We start from the raw sequence: 19,446 nt of genomic DNA, 5'->3' as shown, positions 1-19,446 counted from the left end.
TGAGACCAAATTGGTATTTTTCGTTTGGTCCGGCGCGGTCACCCTGATCAGTTCCTTAAAGGCTTAGGGGATCTCGTAGTCGAGCAGTCTCGACTAGAGCTTTCTTACATATTTTAAATTATATGTTTGAATTATAAAAACTACTCACTTTGTGCAAATCTGCAGAGCGCAGCGATAAACCGAAACAATGCTGATCAGAAAGTGTAAAAATATGACAAATATTAGTCCGCAAGCAGCTGGAACCTCGCTATGGGCATTCATCAGGTCAAACTGCAAATAATAGTAATAGCAATAGCAACAAGATACCTATGTAAATAAAAACAAAGTGGAAAGTTACATTAATTTATATTTTTACCTGTTCACTCTTTTGTTCGGCCATGCGATTGAGGTCACGCGACAGGCCCACACCAGAAATGGCCAGCGCCAACGTACTGCTGGCAATGCATACCAAACTGAGCGCAAGAAAGGCCGTCTGGGTTTTGCGCATGCTGACCACGCCCAACGAACCGGTGATGGCTGCAATCAAACCTGTCCAAATACCGGCCATTGACAAGGCCGTGTCGCGCACTATTAACAGGGAGCCGAGCGCCATCAATGAAATGGCCAAAACCAGTTGCAAAGTACCTAACATGATTTGCAATGGAAATGCGGAGCAGCATTCATTGCTGGCCCGATGCTTGTGCCGCGCCTTGGCTGATAATGTGGAGCCATTGGCTTCATTATCACTGGTACCATTGCCACTGCTGCCCTTATACTTGATAAATTCCGGTGGACAGCGTTGCTTTTTGCTGATGCGAGAATCGATGGTATTGTTAACACTCTTGACCGGGGTACGTGGGATCGATGCCTCTTCCAGTTGGTGCTTAAACTCTTCGTGGCTTATGAGCTTTGACTTCTTTGTTTGATCATCCTTATCATTTAGCGCATTGGCCAGCAATGTAGCAGCCGTTAGCATCAATGGAGGCGAAGGTTTCTCATCGTAGACAGGACTGGAGTATATATGGCTCTGAGCATCAACATGCTGACGTTCATCCTGTTCCACTTGCTCCTGCTTCTGCTGACCCTGCTGAGAATCCCTTCGTAGAATCGCTATTTGTGAGTTAGTCAAGCTACTGTCGTCATTGGTCGCATTGGTGTTTTGCTCAATGGTATTGGTCACTTGCAACAGATTATTTCGATTTAGACTGCGATCCACAATCGTATCCATGCTGCCCGTTGTCGAGTCATGTGAGTCTATAGTACGTGCTGGTGATGCCGAGTGCCGACCATTAAATTGTTCACTGCTGCTGACCATCGCCTGTTGCGTGTTGTTTGCTTCAGCCATGCTATGTCACTGGCTCATTGGCCTTGTGCTGAAAGTATGGGTTAATGCTAAAAAATTTTTGGAATACTTTCCCAATTAGGTAAGTGCGTAACGAAACTGACCAGAGAACACATAGACTAGACATGTAGTACAAAGTTTTTCAACACCGAAAAATCTCTCTCGTAGGGCCTATCAATTTCGTATTTGCTCGGCTCTTCACTTTTAGGTACGGGCTACGAAAATATACGAAAGCACAATCATTTCGCTTCATGCGCTCGACCGAGATGGTCAAATGTTGAAGATGCCTCTATGCTCTATGTCTAGTCTATGTGTTCTCTGGTCAGTGGTAACGACTAATATTGCGCAAGCGCTTTGCGCAAATTGAATTAAGCCTTTCTCTAATAGGTACAAACAAAAATGATCAGAAAACTATTTACATATACATACATATGTATGTATGTACATATATGTATGTATATTATACATACATATTAGCAAACAAAGGAATAACTACTTCTAGGCTCCAATGTTAGTATATCCTAAGCCCGTAGACAACGGAAACAAGTAAGAAAACTCTAGTCGAGACTGCTCGACTACGAGATCCCCTGAACCCTTGGAGCAATAGCTATTTCAATCATTTTTCGTGTCTTTCAGCTTACACAAGAAACACGCACATATGCACACACACACACACACACACACACACACACACACACACACACACACACACACACACACACACACACACATACACACACACATACACAAACATTTACACACACACATACACACACACACACACATACACAAACATTCACACACACAAGCATAAACACGCATGGGCTGCAGTGTGCGCTTACTTTGAGAACTTAATACATAATACATACATTTTAAAAATAAATATTAAATTAAGAGCAAGAGACTTCAAAAGTCGATTTTATATTTTTGTTCTTTAAATTTTGCATTTATGTTCATGTGTATTTTATACAATTTTGATAGTTGTTATATTTTGGATGGCACAACTATTTTGTAAAACTCATTAAATTAAAGTGCAGTTTCTAATAAGGTCAATATATGAATTACGAATATACAAAACTACATACATTGCAGTGCTGAAGCTGCTTTGCATGTGGACATTTAAACATGAGCTGTCTAACCTGTTACAAACATTTTAACCATTAAACCTAATTACTCATTTTCAATGGATTCGGGGTAACAAGTAAATAAACAATAAAATATATATGAAATCTAGGGTTGCCATCCGTCCCGGAATTCTGGAACATGTCCTGCTTTTGGAGGTAATGTCCCGATGTCCCGACCGGACACGGAATTTTTCAGGGTTTTTGCTGTTCTGATAAATAACAAGTAAGAAAACTCTAGTCGAGAGTGCTCGACTAGATACTACCACTAACCACTGTGTCTTTTAACAGTGGTCTCCCAGACCACTTCGTATTTGCTCGGCTCTTCACTTTTAGATTCGGGCTACGAAAATATACGAAAGCACAATCATTTCGCTTCATGCGCTCCACCGAGATGGTCAAATATTAAACAAAAGAACAGTGTTGCCAAATCAGCCGTCAAATCTGGCTTTTTTGAAAAGCCGATTGCGGAAAAAATTCCAAAACAGCGGGCAGCGGGAATTCTGGATTTTTTATACCATGAACCCATTTTCAATGGGAAATCAGGGTATAATGGTTTTGTTGAAATGTATGTAACAGGCAGAAGGAGGCGTGGCAGACCCCATAAAGTATATAAATTCTTGATCAGGGCGACGAACTGAGTTGATTTTGCCATGTCCGTCTGTCTGTCTGTCCGTCCGTCTGTCCGTATGTATGAACGCGTCGATTTCAGAAGATATAAGAGCTAGAGATTTAAATTTTTTTTTAAATGTCCGTAATTACATTAAAAATCGATAGCTCATCCCGATCTTTTTTTATCGATAAAAACCTTATCGAACATCAGTTATAAAATTATATCTCCTACACCTTTATTGCTAGAGTCTCCAAATTTTTTATGTATGCTAATATGCAATTTATGCAATTTAGGTTTTCGTTAAAATTTACCCTCCACCCCTATATTCACCCCCTCACCCTCACATTTGTAAAAGGCGTATATCAAATACTAGAGACTTGTGCTTTGGCAATTACATGCATATCCATGTTATAATCATAATCTGAAAGTTCGTATGTCCACAAAAAAAGTTATTAAGCAATTAAGTTCTCATAGTAAGCGCTCACTGCCGCCCATGCGTGTTTATGCTTGTGTGTGTATATGTATGTAATTGTTTCTGTATGTGTGTGTGTGTATGTATGTGTGTGTGTGTGTGTGTATGTGTATGTATGTGTGTGTATGTATGCCTGTGTGTGCGTGCGTGCGTGTGTGTGTGTGTGTGTGTGTGTGTGTGTGTGTGTGTGTGTGTGTGTATGTGTGTGTGTGTGTGTGTGTGTGTGTGTGTGTGTGTGTGTGTGTGTGTTTTCTTGGGTAAGCAGAAAGACACGAAAAATGATTGAAATAGCTATTGCTCCAAGGGTTCAGGAGATCTCGTAGTCGAGTAGTCTCGACTAGAGCTTTCTTACTTGTTTAACGTTATTTTAGTGAAACAAAAAATTTACTAAATAGAAATGTAATATGATATATATATATATATATATATATATATATATATATACACTGCGCGTCATCAGGTTAGCGCCCCCCTTTACACTCAACCTCAAAGCTAAATAAAATCTAAGCCATCAGAGCTCCATCTTTGAATTTTTTTTACATTATACTCCATTTATTTCTCTTTAAAATACAAAAAGAATGGCTACTGTAACAATAAGGATTATTTTTAAATAATTTTTTTTTGTAAAATGTACAAAAAACATGTAACAAAAATTTGGTCATCAGATTAGCGCCCCCTGCGCTAAATTCAATTTATTGAAGTTAATGACCAAAAATAACACCTGTATTTTAAGCTATTATTATTTTTAAGTAATATTAGTAGTGCGTAGTGCCGTTTTTTGTTTGAAATTACCTCAAAAATTCGATTAGGAGTGGAATTATAAAGTTGTTCAATATTATTCAAGGATATGGTTTACCAAGCGTGTTCAGTACCTTCGATCAACTCTATCTTTGCACAATAATGCTTTTCGGACTCATATACTTTCCTGATCAACCATCCCCAGACGTTTTCAATGATATTAAGGTCGAGTGAATATAGTGGCCACTCCATGAGATCAATTTTTTGGCCCTGAATCCAGGACTTCAGGGATTAGGATTTGGATTTGGAGCATTATCATGCTGGGAAATCTAATGCCGGTTTTCAGACAGGATATAGAAATGCGGAACAGCAGTTTTAAACACGATGTTATAGTCCTATGCGTTCATGCGTGATGTCAAAAATTGAAGCTTACAAGCGCTGTAGTAAGATATTGCACCCTACATCAATGCCACACCACCCCCACGCCGCAACGGCTTGGAAACCATTCCAAATAATGTTCTTCTATGCGTAGGTCATGGATATAATAAATTTTGCCATAAGCTCCTTCCAAATTCAATTTTTCTCATCAGAAAAGACAACATGCTGCCATTGGGTAGACCACGTCATGTTCGCCCGGCCAAAATTAATGCGTATTTCTTTTCTCAGCATATCGACTGGTGTCTTTTTTTTTACATTCTGTTTCTTTAGGTAATTAACTTTCTTTATTGCTCTTTGGACCGTTGATAAGCTCGTCTTAACACCGATTTTATCCCTAATCTTGGTGGTCGATTCATGGGAATTCGAAGCTTCCCGAACTAATGCTCTTCTATTTCCTTCTGAAATCGCTTGATTATTGCCGCGTATATAGTTTTTTCCATAGTTTTCCCTATTTGTAAGAAAATTGCCACTTAGATTTCTGTTTATACCCTGAACCCATTGAAAATGGGAAATCAGGGTATAATGGTTTTGTTAAAAGTATGTAACAGACAGAAGGAGGCGTGGCAGACCCCACAAAGTATATATATTCTTGATCAGGGCGACGAGCTAAGTCGATTTGGCCCTGTCCGTCTGTCTGTCCGTCCGTCCGTCCGTCCGTCCGTCCGTCCGTATGTATGAACGCGTCGATTTCAGAAGATATAAGAGCTAGAGACTTGAAATTTTTTTTCCTAGGTCCGTGTATATCACGCGCATATCAAGTTTTTCTTTTTATATCGATAACTACTCCCGATAATTTATTATCGATCAAAAACCTTATCGAAAGCTAGTTATTTAATTATACCTCCTACACCTTTAGAGCTAGAGCTTCCAAATTTTAAATGTAGACTTATATGTATTTTATATAATTTCGATTTTTGTTGTAATTTACCCCCCACCCCAATATCCACCCCCTCACCCTCACCTTTGTAAAAGACGTATTTCAAGTACTAGAGACTTGTGCTTTGGAATGTACATACATTTTCACTATATAATTTCGCCCTGAAACTTTCATTAAGATTGTAATCTGATATTCTAATCACTCTGCACTTCTTTTCGGCACACGTACATACACATCCACGTATTAGAACGCGCTCTGCTAGCTGCGCAGTAAGCAGCGACTGCGCTTGTGCTGCGCTGCAGTGTGGGCAACATTATAAGGATTTATTTGTTGAATATTTTAATTTCTAGACGTACAATCTTAATGAAACTTTCAGAACATAATCATAATATTCAAATGTATGTACATTCCAAAGCACAAGTCTCTAGTACTTGAAATACGCCTTTTACAAAGGTGAGGGTGAAGGGGTGGATATAGGGGTGGGGGTAAATTACAACAAAAATCGAAATTATATAAAATGCATATAAGTCTACATATAAAATTTGGAAGCTCTAGCTCTAAAGGTGTAGGAGGTATAATTAAATAACTAGCTTTCGATAAGGTTTTTGATCGATAATAAATTATCGGGAGTAGTTATCGATATAAAAAGAAAAACTTGATATGCGCGTGATATACACGGACCTAGGAAAAAAAATTTCAAGTCTCTAGCTCTTATATCTTCTGAAATCGACGCGTTCATACATACGGACGGACGGACGGACGGACGGACAGACAGACGGACAGGGCCAAATCGACTTAGCTCGTCGCCCTGATCAAGAATATATATACTTTGTGGGGTCTGCCACGCCTCCTTCTGTCTGTTACATACTTTTAACAAAACCATTATACCCTGATTTCCCATTTTCAATGGGTTCAGGGTATAATGAGTGTAAGGAGGGGCGCTAACCTGATGACGCGAAGTGTATATATTATATATTATTTCAATAATATGGTATCAAAATTGCTTATGGGTTAGTAATGTGCGTACATTACAACACAATATACCTGCAACCCATTTTCGCACTATATAAAATGGCTTACTTCTTAATGCAAAGTAATTGGAGAAATAATTGATTACTAATTGACGCTTGAGTAATGTAGTATTTATACTCATTCACGAAAGTGAATCAGTATATTGGTTTTGTGCAATGTCCGTCTTGCTGTCCGTCCGTCTGTCCGTCTGTCCATCAGTCCGTATGAACGCAATCTATTTCGGCGCTATTGAAGCTAGAGACTTGAAACACACACTCGTGTATATCTCAGATTTATAAAATGTTAACATTTTCCCGATCCGCCCACTAGGGGCGTGACAAATCGGAAAATGCCTTTTCCGATATACCAGAAATCATGTTAGTTGAAGAGCTAGAAAGCTGAAATTTGGTACGTAGGTCCGCGTCGACCACCCAAGATCACGAACTATGGCGGATATATCTCCGCCTATTGGGGGCGTGGCAAATCGGCTAAAACTGTATCTCCTAAAGTTGTAAACCTAGAATGCTGAAATTTTGCACGTCAGCTAAAGTTATGATTCTATAAAGTTAAACGACAATTTATAAGTCTACGCCTATTAGGGGCGTGGCAAATTGGACCTGAAGATATAGTGATTTTTTAAATTCTGCTCTATTTTGGACACTATTGATGCCAGAGACCTCAAATTTTGTATATATAATCGGACTGATCACTCAAGACCAAAAAGTTTTGTCGGATATATGTCCGCCCACAGGGGGCGTGGCAAACCGCAAAAGTTGATATCTCCTAAAGTATAATAGCTAAAAGCTTCAAATTTAGAGAGTTAAGTTACCAGTAACCTCTTCTATCGATGACCCAAAAATAATTTTTACGCCTCTTTAGGGGCGTGCCATATCGAAAAATACCCTGTAATTTTCACATTTTTTGAAGGTAAGCATTCAAACTTTGCAGTTAGTGTACCGTTATTACGTTCTAAAAACTGACCAAAAATGAGGTGTCTGCGCCCAGTAGGGGCGGAAAAACCTGTATATTCTACAGTATTAGAGCGAAACTTAACTACTATATTGTTGATGGGATGTGAATGAGTATTACGCAGTCGGTAACGCCCGACTGCAACGTTCTTATTATACCCTGAACCCATTTTCAATGGGAAATCAGGGTATTTTATATAATTTCGATTTTTGTTTTTGGCGAAAAGAAGTGCACAGTGATTAGAATGTCAGATTGGAGGGTTCAGGGTATCTCCTAGTCGAGCAGTCTCGACTAGAGTCTTCTTACTTGTTTTTAAACTTTTTTTTTTTTTTTTTTTCCAATAATAAAAATCTTAGGTAAAGTAGAAAAAGACAAATTGCATTTATGCCAAAATTTCGTTTTTTTTCCTATAGTGCAGTATAGCTAGTTGTGAATGATTTTTTCATTTTTTGGAATTTGTCAAATATTCAATAGAATATGTAGATCATATGCTGAAAGTTTAATTAAATTCTGAAATCGACGCGTTCATACATACGGACAGACGGACAGACGGACGGACGGACAGACGGACAGACAGACGGACAGGGCCAAATCGACTCAGCTCGTCACCCTGATCAAGAATATATATACTTTGTGGGTTCTGCCCTGCCTCCTTCTGCCTGTTACATACATTTCAACAAAACCATTATACCCTGATTTCGCATTGAAAATGGGTTCAGGGTATAAAAAAACAATTACAAAATTGCTTTAATATATACATATATATCAGAGCTTGCAAATGAGAGTTGATCGTTTTTTCGTTTATTCTCTTCCTCGCATCATAACCAAAAAAATTGTGCAGACACGTCTCGCTCTGAGCGTCACTCTCTGTTTTCTTTAGCATCTGTTTCGTTTAGACGCAATGCAATGACTCATTCGTGTGACGCTCTCACATGAGTGTCGCGTAAAACTAACACGATTTTCCCTCACACAAAGACTCTCAGCAAAAAACACTTTGACTAAAAAACTCAGCAGAAATTGTTGTTGCCTTCGTGTGCATGTAAATACACGCATACATACATACAAAAAGAACGCAGCAATCGCGCGTGATTACCCATACAAACGCAACTTACCGTTTGCTTCATTTAACTCAAGCAAACGATCAGTGTTTGACTTGGGGAAACGAAAACAGAAATAACTGTCTTCCTCAGAGCGCGAGCGAGCTAAGCCAGACGCGACAAAAACAGTTTCTGTCTGAGTTTTTTTGACTGTGTCAGTGAAAGACACTTTTTTGCAGACAACGAAAAAGTGTTAACAGTTATTTGCGAGCTATGATATATATAAATAATTGCTGTTTTCATTACAAAACAAGAACGTTGCAGTCGGGCGATACCGATTGCAGAAAACTCATTCACAGCACAAACGCATTCAACCAGAGTATATAGGACAATTTTCAAGTCTAGTGCGCAACAAAAAACAGGGCATGGTCCCATTAAAATTGGAAAATCATCGATAGCTATTGCTATGATCATTGCATCAATGCATTCTAATTACATATGTACATATGTAATTTATAAAATTTTAATTTTTATTATATACTAGCTGGCCCGGGAAACGTTGCATTGCCCTATCTACTATTTCTAGGTAAACAATTGTTGAAAGCTATGTTGTTCAGGTTGGGATACACTCTGATTAATTTATTATTGGATTTTCATTCAAGCACCTTGTGGTAAACGACATTCTTTGTTTTTTGGTTAGGCGCAAGAACAAATAATGCGGATGGTTTACCAACACGTGAGCATGAGAACACGTACAATTGACCATGAGAAAAATACGCATTTTCTAGATTGAGGCCACAAATAGTCAAAGATTGGCCCTGTGATTTGTTGGTCGTCATAGCGAACGCAAGACGAATCGGGAATTGAATTCGTTTAAACTCAAAGGGCATATCTGTTGGGATCATCGGAATCCTAGGAATAAAAACTTCCTCATCTTTAAATTTTCCTTTGAGTATCGACACGTGAATCACATTGCTCATCAGTTTTCTTATCACCAAACGCGTTCCATTGCACAGTTTTGGTTGGTTTAAATTTCTAAGCATGATAACTACCGAGCCAACCTTCAGTTGTAAATTGTGCGGTGGTAAACCAGGCACATCCAAGGGGTTCAAAAATTCAGTTGGATAATTAGTGGCTTATTCATCGTTTGTTACACAGTCGATAGATTTGAATGAATACAGAGTACCGACTATTTTATTTTGAATTATAAAATTAAGGTCATCCACATCTTTATTTTTAGCCGCCAAAATTGCTCGCTCACTTAACTATTTAGTATTTTTGTGGAAAGCAATGATATTCGGAAATACTTTGTTGATAAGCTCATCTTTTGATGAGACGAAATTGCAAAAATTTTTATATTCAGCAATTGCTTCGAGAAATCATCAGCAGATATATCGTTGAACAATGCAACTCTCATATTTACAGACAGTTGAAGTTTGGTTACATATCGCCACAGATTTGATGCTTTGAGGCAAGCGTTTATTTCGTCGGCAGCAATAGATCTTGGAATTACTGGTAGTGTTTGTCGGAAATCGCCAGATAATAAAATCATTGAACCACCAAAACATCTCGAGTCATTGCGCAGATCTTTTAATGTTCGGTCTAGTGCTAGTGCCATTGTACATTCGTCCATATAATTTGTGATGCTACTGAAACTTTGGCCATTGCGGAGTGTTTTGAAATGTTACAGTGCGATGGCAAATCTGGCCTTGAATCTTTAAATTCAAAGCCATAGTAGTTATAGTTAGATTTACAAACAATTTTTACAGGAATCTAACAAACTACATTATTCCATTTTTTTTTTTTTTTTTTTTTACAATCAGAAAATAAAATTTTTAACGTAAATTACCTTTGATGTCGGATTATATCCGTCTCCAATAATTTCCGCCCCAAAAGAAGTCATTTGGAAACAGGCATTGTATTTTTGAGTGTTCGCTAGAAAATGTCGTGATTCTAGTGTTTCGCCATTAAGCAGGGAACGCAATGGCTCTGGTGGCGGGACCACTAATGGCAATGTCACTTTACCACTAAGGCAGCACAAACCGGGCGTTTCACCAGCAAACTTCAATGCGCCACAATGCTGGCAAGCAACGTCCATTAGACCAATGCAAACTAAACGATTCAAGCTGTAGTCAATGGTGCAATCATATCGAAACGCTGCTCGATTCAAATCAATCCTTGAACCATTTCTTATTGCCGTTTCACGGGCTGCCTCTCTTTGAGAAGCACGAATTAAGGCCCTTCTTTGCTGGGTACTAACGCGGCGCCTTTCTCGGGCGATTTCTCGTTCTTCGTCAGATAATTGACTCGCGATATTCCGATGCCTAATTGCATTATGGGTCCGCCGGGAAAGATTAGATCTTCTAGGACGCGGCATTTTTATTAATAGTAATACTGCATATGCCCTCTCACAAAACCACATAAAACAATCGAGAAATATAAATATAAATAATTTACACAAATTTATGTTTGAGACAAACAAATACCTGAACTTTCGAGATATTTAGCTTCTGTACGCACGCGTATTATTTTTATCAAATGTGCTTTTTTTATGAATAGTCAGGTTCGCCTGAGGCTGTGCCGTAGACTGACTGACTACATTTGTTTATTTACTTCTATACTATTGTATATACTATTGCATGACCGAAAACTGTCACTGTTATCAAGCCTACTGAGTATCAATGGAAATTTGAATCTTTAGGGGAAAAACCGCGTTTTTCAAGTATTTGTCAAATTTTTTCAGTATTTTTAAGATCTACTATCCTACTCATAGCGGAGACAAATCCAACAAATCAAAAGCCATGAAAATTGGTCCAGCAGATCTCGAGTTATAAGTGGAGGAGCACTTTTACACAACTCTCTTTTATATATATAGATTTGTATCCATATACTGGATACCGGCTTCAAGCTAGCAGCGATTTTCCTAAACATGTGCACACACTCATCGTGTATTCTATGCGCACAGACAGAAGCACGCCGTTTCTCACATTCTTAGAATTTCGATTGATTTCTTGACATTCTACCCGTACTGTAGTTTTGTCTGATGAAGCTCTCTTATTAAGCTATTATATTTTAGCAACTAACTGCTCAAGCAAAGCAATGGCGCGGGTGCTAAGGGCGACGCAAAATATGTTAGAGTAGGGGAGGTTCGAAATTTCTTCGATGTTCTTTTTTTTCATGTACATTTCGTTCTTTATAAAATAGATATTTTATTGGGAAGGTGCGATCTTGAATGAATGGCACCTAAAGCTAGGTACACACGATGCAAACAATTTGCAGCAAGTTGAAAATAATTTGCAGCAAAAGTTTGCACAAATGTTCACACCAATGCAAATATTGCATACAAATTACTTGCTGCAATCAATTTTTGTTTTGCACGCAAACTTTTGCATGGCCATTTCGTTCAATAAATTGCATTAATGTCTACACGTGTTTTCATTTTTGGTTTTTGTTTGCACTGCTTGCAAGTGACACTCATTTGCAAGTTCAGTTGAATTGAAAAATTCAAGGAATAACGACGTGTTTATATTATGTCGACACAACAATCAAAAGTTGCTGCTTGATAAAAAAAAAAAAAAAAAAAATTAAAAAGATCAAAGTCTGCCAAAAAAAAAAGTGTTGGGTGAAAGAGTGGATTTCTAAAAGAGATGAAAAAGGAGTGCATCAGAACCTTTGAGAAGAGCAACAATATGGTGATGAAAAAAACTATTACAATTTACGCATGCCAGTCAGTGATTTTAATTTTTTATTAGAAAAAGTACATTTTTTTTAGCAATTTCGCGATAAGCATTTTGCTTTTTATAGTTATTTTTAAAGTCTGTTGACGAAACATCCTATAAAACTAAAAAATTCTCGTACAATTCAATTAATTCAATCGTTTTCTCACGATCCCACATTTTGCTTTGCTTGCTGCAATATTGCGGCTGAAAGCAAACAGCACATGTAAACAAGCAAACAACTGACGCAACCAAACTAACGGCAAAATTCTGTGTTCAGACGATAAGCAAAAAAAGTTGCCGCAAACAGTTATTGCAAATTTTTTGTTTGCAGCAAAATGTTTGCACTCGTGTTCAAACGTGCAAATTTGATTGCAGCAATCAACTTGCTGCAAATTGTTTGCATCGTGTGTACCTAGCTTAATACTTTTCTTTTTATACCCTGAACACATTTTCAATGGGAAATCAGGGTATAATGGTTTGTTAAATGTATGTAACAGGCAGAAGGAGGCGTGGCAGACCCCACAAAGTATATATATTCTTGATCAGGGCGACGAGCTAAGTCGATTTGGCCCTATCCGTCTGTCTGTCCGTCCGTCCGTCCGTATGTATGAACGCGTCGATCTCAGAAGATATAAGAGCTAGACTTGAAATTTTTATACTCATTCATGAAAGTGAATCAGTATATTGGTTTTGTGCAATGTCCGTCTTGCTGTCCGTCCGTCTGTCCGTCTGTCCGTCCGTCCGTCCGTCTGTCCGTATAAACGCAATCTATTTCGGCGCTATTGAAGCTAGAGACTTGAAATTTGGAACACATACTCGTGTATATCTCCGATTTATAAAGTGTTAAAATTTTCCCGATCCGCCCACTAGGGGCATGGCAAATCGGAAAATGCATTTTGCGATATCTCAGAAATCATGTTAGTTAAAGAGCTAGAAAGCTGAAATTTGGTATGTAGGTCCGCGTTGACCACCCAAGATCACGAGCTATGGCGGATATATCTACGCCCATTGGGCGCGTGGCAAATCGGATAAAACTGTATCTCCAAGAGTTTTACAGCTAGAATGCTGAAATTTTGCACGTCAGCTAATGGTATGATTCTATAAAGTCTAAAGATAAAATTATAAGTCTACGCCCATTGGGGGCGTGGTAAATCGGACCTGAAGATATAGTGATTTTTTAAATTCTCCTATATTTTGGACACTATTGATGGCAGAGACCTCAAATTTTGTATATATACTCAGACTGATCACCCAAGACCAAAAAGTTTTGTCGGATATATGTCCGCCCACAGGGGGCGTGGCAAACCGCAAAAGTTTATATCTCCTAAAGTATAATAGCTAGAAGCTTCAAATTTGGATAGTTGAGTTACTGGTAGCCTCCTCTATCGATTCCCCAAAAATAATTTTTACGCTTTTTTAGGGGCGTGGCATATCGAAAAATACCCTGTAATTTTCACATTTTTTGAGGGTAAGCATTCAAACTTTGCAGTTAGGGTACCGTTATCTCTTTCTAAAAACTGGCCAAAAATGAGGTATCTACGCCCAGTTGGGGCGTGGCAAATCGGAAAAACCTGTATATTCTACAGTATTAGAGCGAAACTTAACTACTAAATTGTTGATGGGATGTGAATGAGTATTCCGCAGTCGGTAACGCCCGACTGCAACGTTCTTACTTTTTTTTCCTAGGTCCGTGTATATCACGCGCATATCAAGTTGTTCTCTATATATCGATATCTACTTCCGATATTTTATTATCGATTAAAAACCTTATCGAAAGCTAGTTATTTAATTATATCTCCTACACCTTTAAAACTAGAGCTTCCAAGTTTTAAATGTAGACTTATATGTATTTTATATAATTTCGATTTTTGTTGTAATTTACCCCCCCACCCCCTCACCCTCACCTTTGTAAAAGGCGTATTTCAAGTACTAGAGACTTGTGCTTTGGAATGTACACACATTTGAATATTATAATTATGTTCTAAAAGTTTCATTAAGATTGTATGTCTAAAAATTAAATTATTCAACAAATAAATTCTTATAATGTTGCCCACATTGCAGCGCAGCCCAAGCGCAGTCGCTGCTTATTGCGCAGTTAGCAGAGCGCGTTCTAATACGTGCGTGCATGTGTGCCGAAAAGAAGTGCAGAGTGATTAGAATATCAGATTAGAGGGTTCAGGGTATCTCCTTGTCGAGCAGTCTCGACTAGAGTCTTCTTACTTGTTCTTAGTCGAATAATTTTATAGGTTTAAATTTGTTTCTTCTTAAAAAGCCTTCAAATACATATACGCAAATACATACATATGTATGTATATATGTATATACATATATGTATGTAAGTCTGCACGCATAGCATCAAGCATTCCAGCCTTAAACACGCGCTCATTTGTATGTGTGTATGTATGCACACATAAATGCGAACTCTAGCATATTCTAAGAATCTCCGTTGCGATTGATTTGTCTTTGCATTGTTTTTGAATTCCCAACCGCTGCACTGGATTTTCTTTGCTATATGGCGTCATAACCAAAATGTGATTTCGTTTTGACTACTGTTGCTCGAAACGATGCGGTGGTGCTGTAGGCAGAAGCGCCGGCGATCTTTATTTTAGATATGTATTTTTACATGAACATGCTATTCCGCTTGGATGCGAGTTCAAATCCCGCGGAAAACTCTTTTTTGTAAATTGGAAATTTTTATTATTTTAGCTTTTTTTTATATTTTTCAATTTCATAAAAATGTTTCATTCCGTATTATGAATATCTATTAAGCTTATTATACTCATTCACGAAAATGAATTATTATACTCATTCACGAAAGTGAATTAGTATAGTGGTTTTGTGCAATGTCCGTCTTGCTGTCCGTCCGTCTGTCCGTCCGTCCGTCTGCTTGTATGAACGCAATCTATTTCGGCGCTATTGAAGCTAGAGACTTGAAACACACACTCGTGTATATCTCCGATTTATAAAATGTTAAAATTTTCCCGATCCACCCGCTAGGGGTGTGGCAAGTCGGAAAATGCATTTTCCGATATACCAGAAATCATGTTTGTTGAAGAGCTAGAAAGCTGAATGGTATGTAGGTCCGCGTCGATCACCCAAGATCACAAGCTATGGCGGATATATCTCCGCCCATTGGGGGCATGGCAAATCGGATAAAACTGTATCTCCTAAAGTTATAAACCTAGAATGCTGAAATTTTGGATGTAAGCTGATGTTTTAATTCTATAAAGATGGCTGAAAAAATATATATCTACGCCTACTAGGGGCGTGGCAAATCGGCATTTATAGTGCCCGAATAGCCACATTTATATGCGTCAGCCATCTATTTATGTATTTGTACATATAAATAAGCTTAATAAATATTCATAATACGGAAAGAAACATTTTTATGAAATTTAAAAAATATAAAAGAAGCTTAAATTTATAAAAATTTGCAATTCACCCTACTCTAACATAATTTGCGTGGCCCTTAGCACCCGCACCACTGCTTTTTTGTTGCGCACTAGACTTGAAAATTGCACTATCTTCGCTGGTTTACAGCGTTTACACTGTGAATGAGTATTCTGCAATCGGTATCGCCCGACTGCAACGTTCTTACTTGTTTTGATCAAAACAGCAGAAACCCTGGAAAATTCCGTGTTAGGTCGGGACACCGGGACATTACCTCCAAAAGCAGGAATATTCGGACTTTCCAACAAAAATTGTCAAGTCTTTAGTTCGTATGTATGTATGTATGTATATCTTTTGAGATCGACGCGCTAAATCATGCCGACAGACAGACAATAAGTAAGTCCGTGTATTATCCGTGCAGTGCCAATGTGTGTCTCTCTGTCTGTGCGCGTATATGCATGTACTGTTTCTTGTGTAGGCAGAAAAGAAGCGAAGAATTTTTAAAATATCAACATTTAATGTCTTTAAAGAAAAAAGAACATTAATTATAAATACATATGTACATATGTATAAAGTTATGTGATTTGATAATTCAAATAGAGCGAATCTGAAAAAGAATAGTGCGTACATACATACATATGTATGTACATATGTAAATACTAAAACATTGACCAGCAAAATTGCTAATAAAATTTCTAATATTACATATTTTCACGGTAAAAAAAAATTGTTGTACATAATAAAATTAATTTTTTATTTCATTTTCGTTATTCAAAAAATTGTATTTAATTGTATTTATTTATTTGAATTAATAGTTAAATTCCATAAATATTATTAAATCATTGTAAATTATTATTCCTATATTGTCAAATTTGGTTTCTGTGTGTACACAGTGCTTTCTGATCCGGTATAACTGTTTGGCAGTCACTGTGCCTAATTCAATTTTTGTTTTAAATGTTATATCTATAAGGATTTCTTTTCTTTAAACTTACATTTCTGTTGATTAAAGTTATTGTTTTGCTTTGCTCTTGATGAATTGCTGTCTTCCCTGTTTATCAAATATTTTCTCCAGATTGTTGTTGCGGTATTTTATTATTTGCAAGCTGAATGAAATGTTTGGCCCGCTGTCTGATTTGTTGCTCTGCGCTCAGGTAAAGCTACGTGCTTTTAAAATTCAACAAATGCCATTTCACTTTACCATACACTCAACAAAAAAAAAAAAAAAAAAAAAAAAGTAAAAGAAATCAACTCTCTCATGTAAGCACACGCAGAGATGATCAATGAAACCCGAACGGGAGAAAGAGATGCAGACCGACAGACACACACACTACCGTTAAGCCGAGCAGTCAGACATGCAAAGACATCAATACCCACTCGACACTTGTTCGCTTTAACTTTGCTCTTTCTCTTCTTGCTTTGTTCACTGTCTTAACGTTTACCGTTTATCGTTGCGGTCGCTTAGCGCATTCGTCGGTAACTGAGCTGAGGCGGCAACTGCGACTGAGCGAACGTAGTTAATTTTCGGTTTTTCCTAGTCGCCGTGGTCGCTATTGAAGTTGGCGCTTTGAGCTTTAGTTGGGTTTCGGCATACGCACATATATACATACATACATGTTGGAGTATATGTGCATATGGTCGCATTGTTGTTGCTACTTATGTTGACGTTGGCTTTATAACCTGTTCGCGGAAAACTGTGTTTAAAAAAGTGTCGATAACAAACGGCTATGAGCGTGTAGCAACAGCAACAGTAAGTATCATAAACATTGTCTGATTTCGAATTTAATATTTTGGGCTCTTATTTTTATTCGCTTCTTCTTTATCAATAAATTATTTCCACCATGCTGTGGTTTTCAGGTACACTCGCAGCTTAGAACAAGTAAGATAGCTCTAGTCGAGACTACCCGACTACGAGATCCCCTGAACCCTTCGAGCAACTGATATTTCAATAATTATTCGCTCAGCACACACACATACACAGCCATACGCAAACACGCATAAACACGCATTGGCTGCAGTGGTTGAACAGGCAGAAGGAGGCGTGGCAGACCCCACAAAGTATACATATTCTTCATCAGGGCGATGAGCTGAGTCGATTTAGCCCTGTCCGTCTGTCCGTCCGTCCGTCCGTATGTACGCGTTGATCTCAGAAGATATAAAAGCTAGAGACTTCAAATTTGTTTCCTGGGTCCCTGAATATCAGGCGCATGTCGAGCTTTTCTCCCCAAATCGAAAACTAATCCCGATATTTTATTATCGATTAAAAACCTTATCGAAAACTAGTTATTTAATTATGTATATCTCCTACACCTTTAGAGCTACAGTCTCCAAAATTTAAATATAAATATATGTATTTTATATAATTTCTATATCCACCCTCTCACCCACATATTTGTAAAAGGCGTATTTCAAATACTAGAGACTTGTGCTTTGGCACATGGACGCATTTATGATCATGATCATGATCATTCATGGAGACTTAAGCTTTCAGATCGTGATTATAACATTAAGTTGCGTGTATGTGCCAAAGCACAAGTGCCTAGTATTTGAAATACAGGTATCCCTCGTATAACGCGATAGTTACGTTCCAGAAGAATTGTGCGTTATGTAAATCCGCGTTATCTAAAACATAGTTTTCATATAAATTTGGGGGTTAGGTTCCAATAGGTTTTTTTTTTTTCAATAAAATACATACAAAATAACAGATGCACATATATTTCAACTCAATACAAGATATGAATAATAATACATTTGTATGTATATCAAAATTCAAAAAAACAAAATTTTAATAATTATGTGAACATTAAAAAAATTAAAAACAAACTAAAACAAATTAAAGGTTTATTAAAAACTTTATTGTTATTCTTCAAACTTCATACGGTATGAATTTGTTTCACTGTCTTCAAAGATCTTTGCACGTTATAATTATGTATTTTCCTCTTCGCGTTATATAAGCCTAAATTTCGAGTTGTACTGAAACCTAATTTTTCCAAATCGCGTTATATCGTAATCGCTTTGTATAAGACCACGTTATACGAGAAATACCAGTACTCCTTTTACAAATATGTGGGTGAGGGGGTGGATATAGGGGTGGGGGATGAATTATAGCATAAGTCGAAATTCTATAAAATACATATGAACTTACATATAAAATTGGGCGACTCTAGCTTTAATGATATTGGCGATATAATTAAATAGCTTATTTTTGATCATCTTTTTAATCGATAACAAAATAATAGGAAGAGTTATCGATTTTTGAAGATAAACGATATCCGCACTACATACATATACGCACATTTGAAAAAAATTGAACTCTGTAGCTCTTATATCTTCTGAAATTGACGCGTTCAAAATGCGGACAGACGGACAGAGCCAAATCGATTCAGCTCGTCGCCCTGATCAAGAATATATGTATATACTTGTGGGGTCTGCCACGCCTCCTTCTGCCTGTTACATATTTTTAATAAAACCATTATACCCTGAATTCCCATTTTCAATGGGTTCAGGGTATAAATATTACCAGTCATAGGTTAAGCAAAGTTGGTCAGCTCAATCGCAACTGGAAATTATCTGCTTTCATATAGTAGTTATCAGACCCTCGTTGGGTGATTATAATAGTGGTAATATAGTAAACTGCTAGGATTTAGTGGAATTTCTATTGGCGAAGATTCCACATACAACTGGCAGTATCGAAATATTGACTTTCATACATACATATGTATGTACGTCGTACCTCTTGGTCA

The 19,446-nt window shown here is 37.6% G+C and overlaps 1 protein-coding gene across 3 annotated transcripts in view; it reads right to left on the bottom strand.

Moving 5' to 3' along the window:
- The window catches only part of LOC6586334, a 72,230-nt gene extending 55,307 nt beyond the window's left edge, over window positions 1–16,923 (bottom strand). Inside the window, exons 1-3 of one of the 3 annotated variants that reach the window (XM_032733199.2) lie at window positions 16,699–16,923; window positions 356–1,352; window positions 149–270 (exon numbers count right to left, since the gene is read on the bottom strand). In XM_032733199.2, coding sequence (XP_032589090.1) covers window positions 149–270; window positions 356–1,324 — 1,091 coding nt within the window. In that variant the 5' untranslated portion in view covers window positions 1,325–1,352; window positions 16,699–16,923. The remainder of the gene's footprint in view (window positions 1–148; window positions 271–355; window positions 1,353–16,698) is intronic. The other 2 variants (XM_015160529.3, XM_015160528.3) reach the window with 2 other exon arrangements.
- Window positions 16,924–19,446: the final 2,523 nt, after the last annotated feature.

Source organism: Drosophila mojavensis, unplaced genomic scaffold (assembly GCF_018153725.1).
Source record: "Drosophila mojavensis isolate 15081-1352.22 unplaced genomic scaffold, ASM1815372v1 contig_136, whole genome shotgun sequence".
NCBI classification, from domain to species: domain Eukaryota; kingdom Metazoa; phylum Arthropoda; class Insecta; order Diptera; family Drosophilidae; genus Drosophila; species Drosophila mojavensis.
This window is presented reverse-complemented; position numbering and strand designations above follow the sequence as displayed.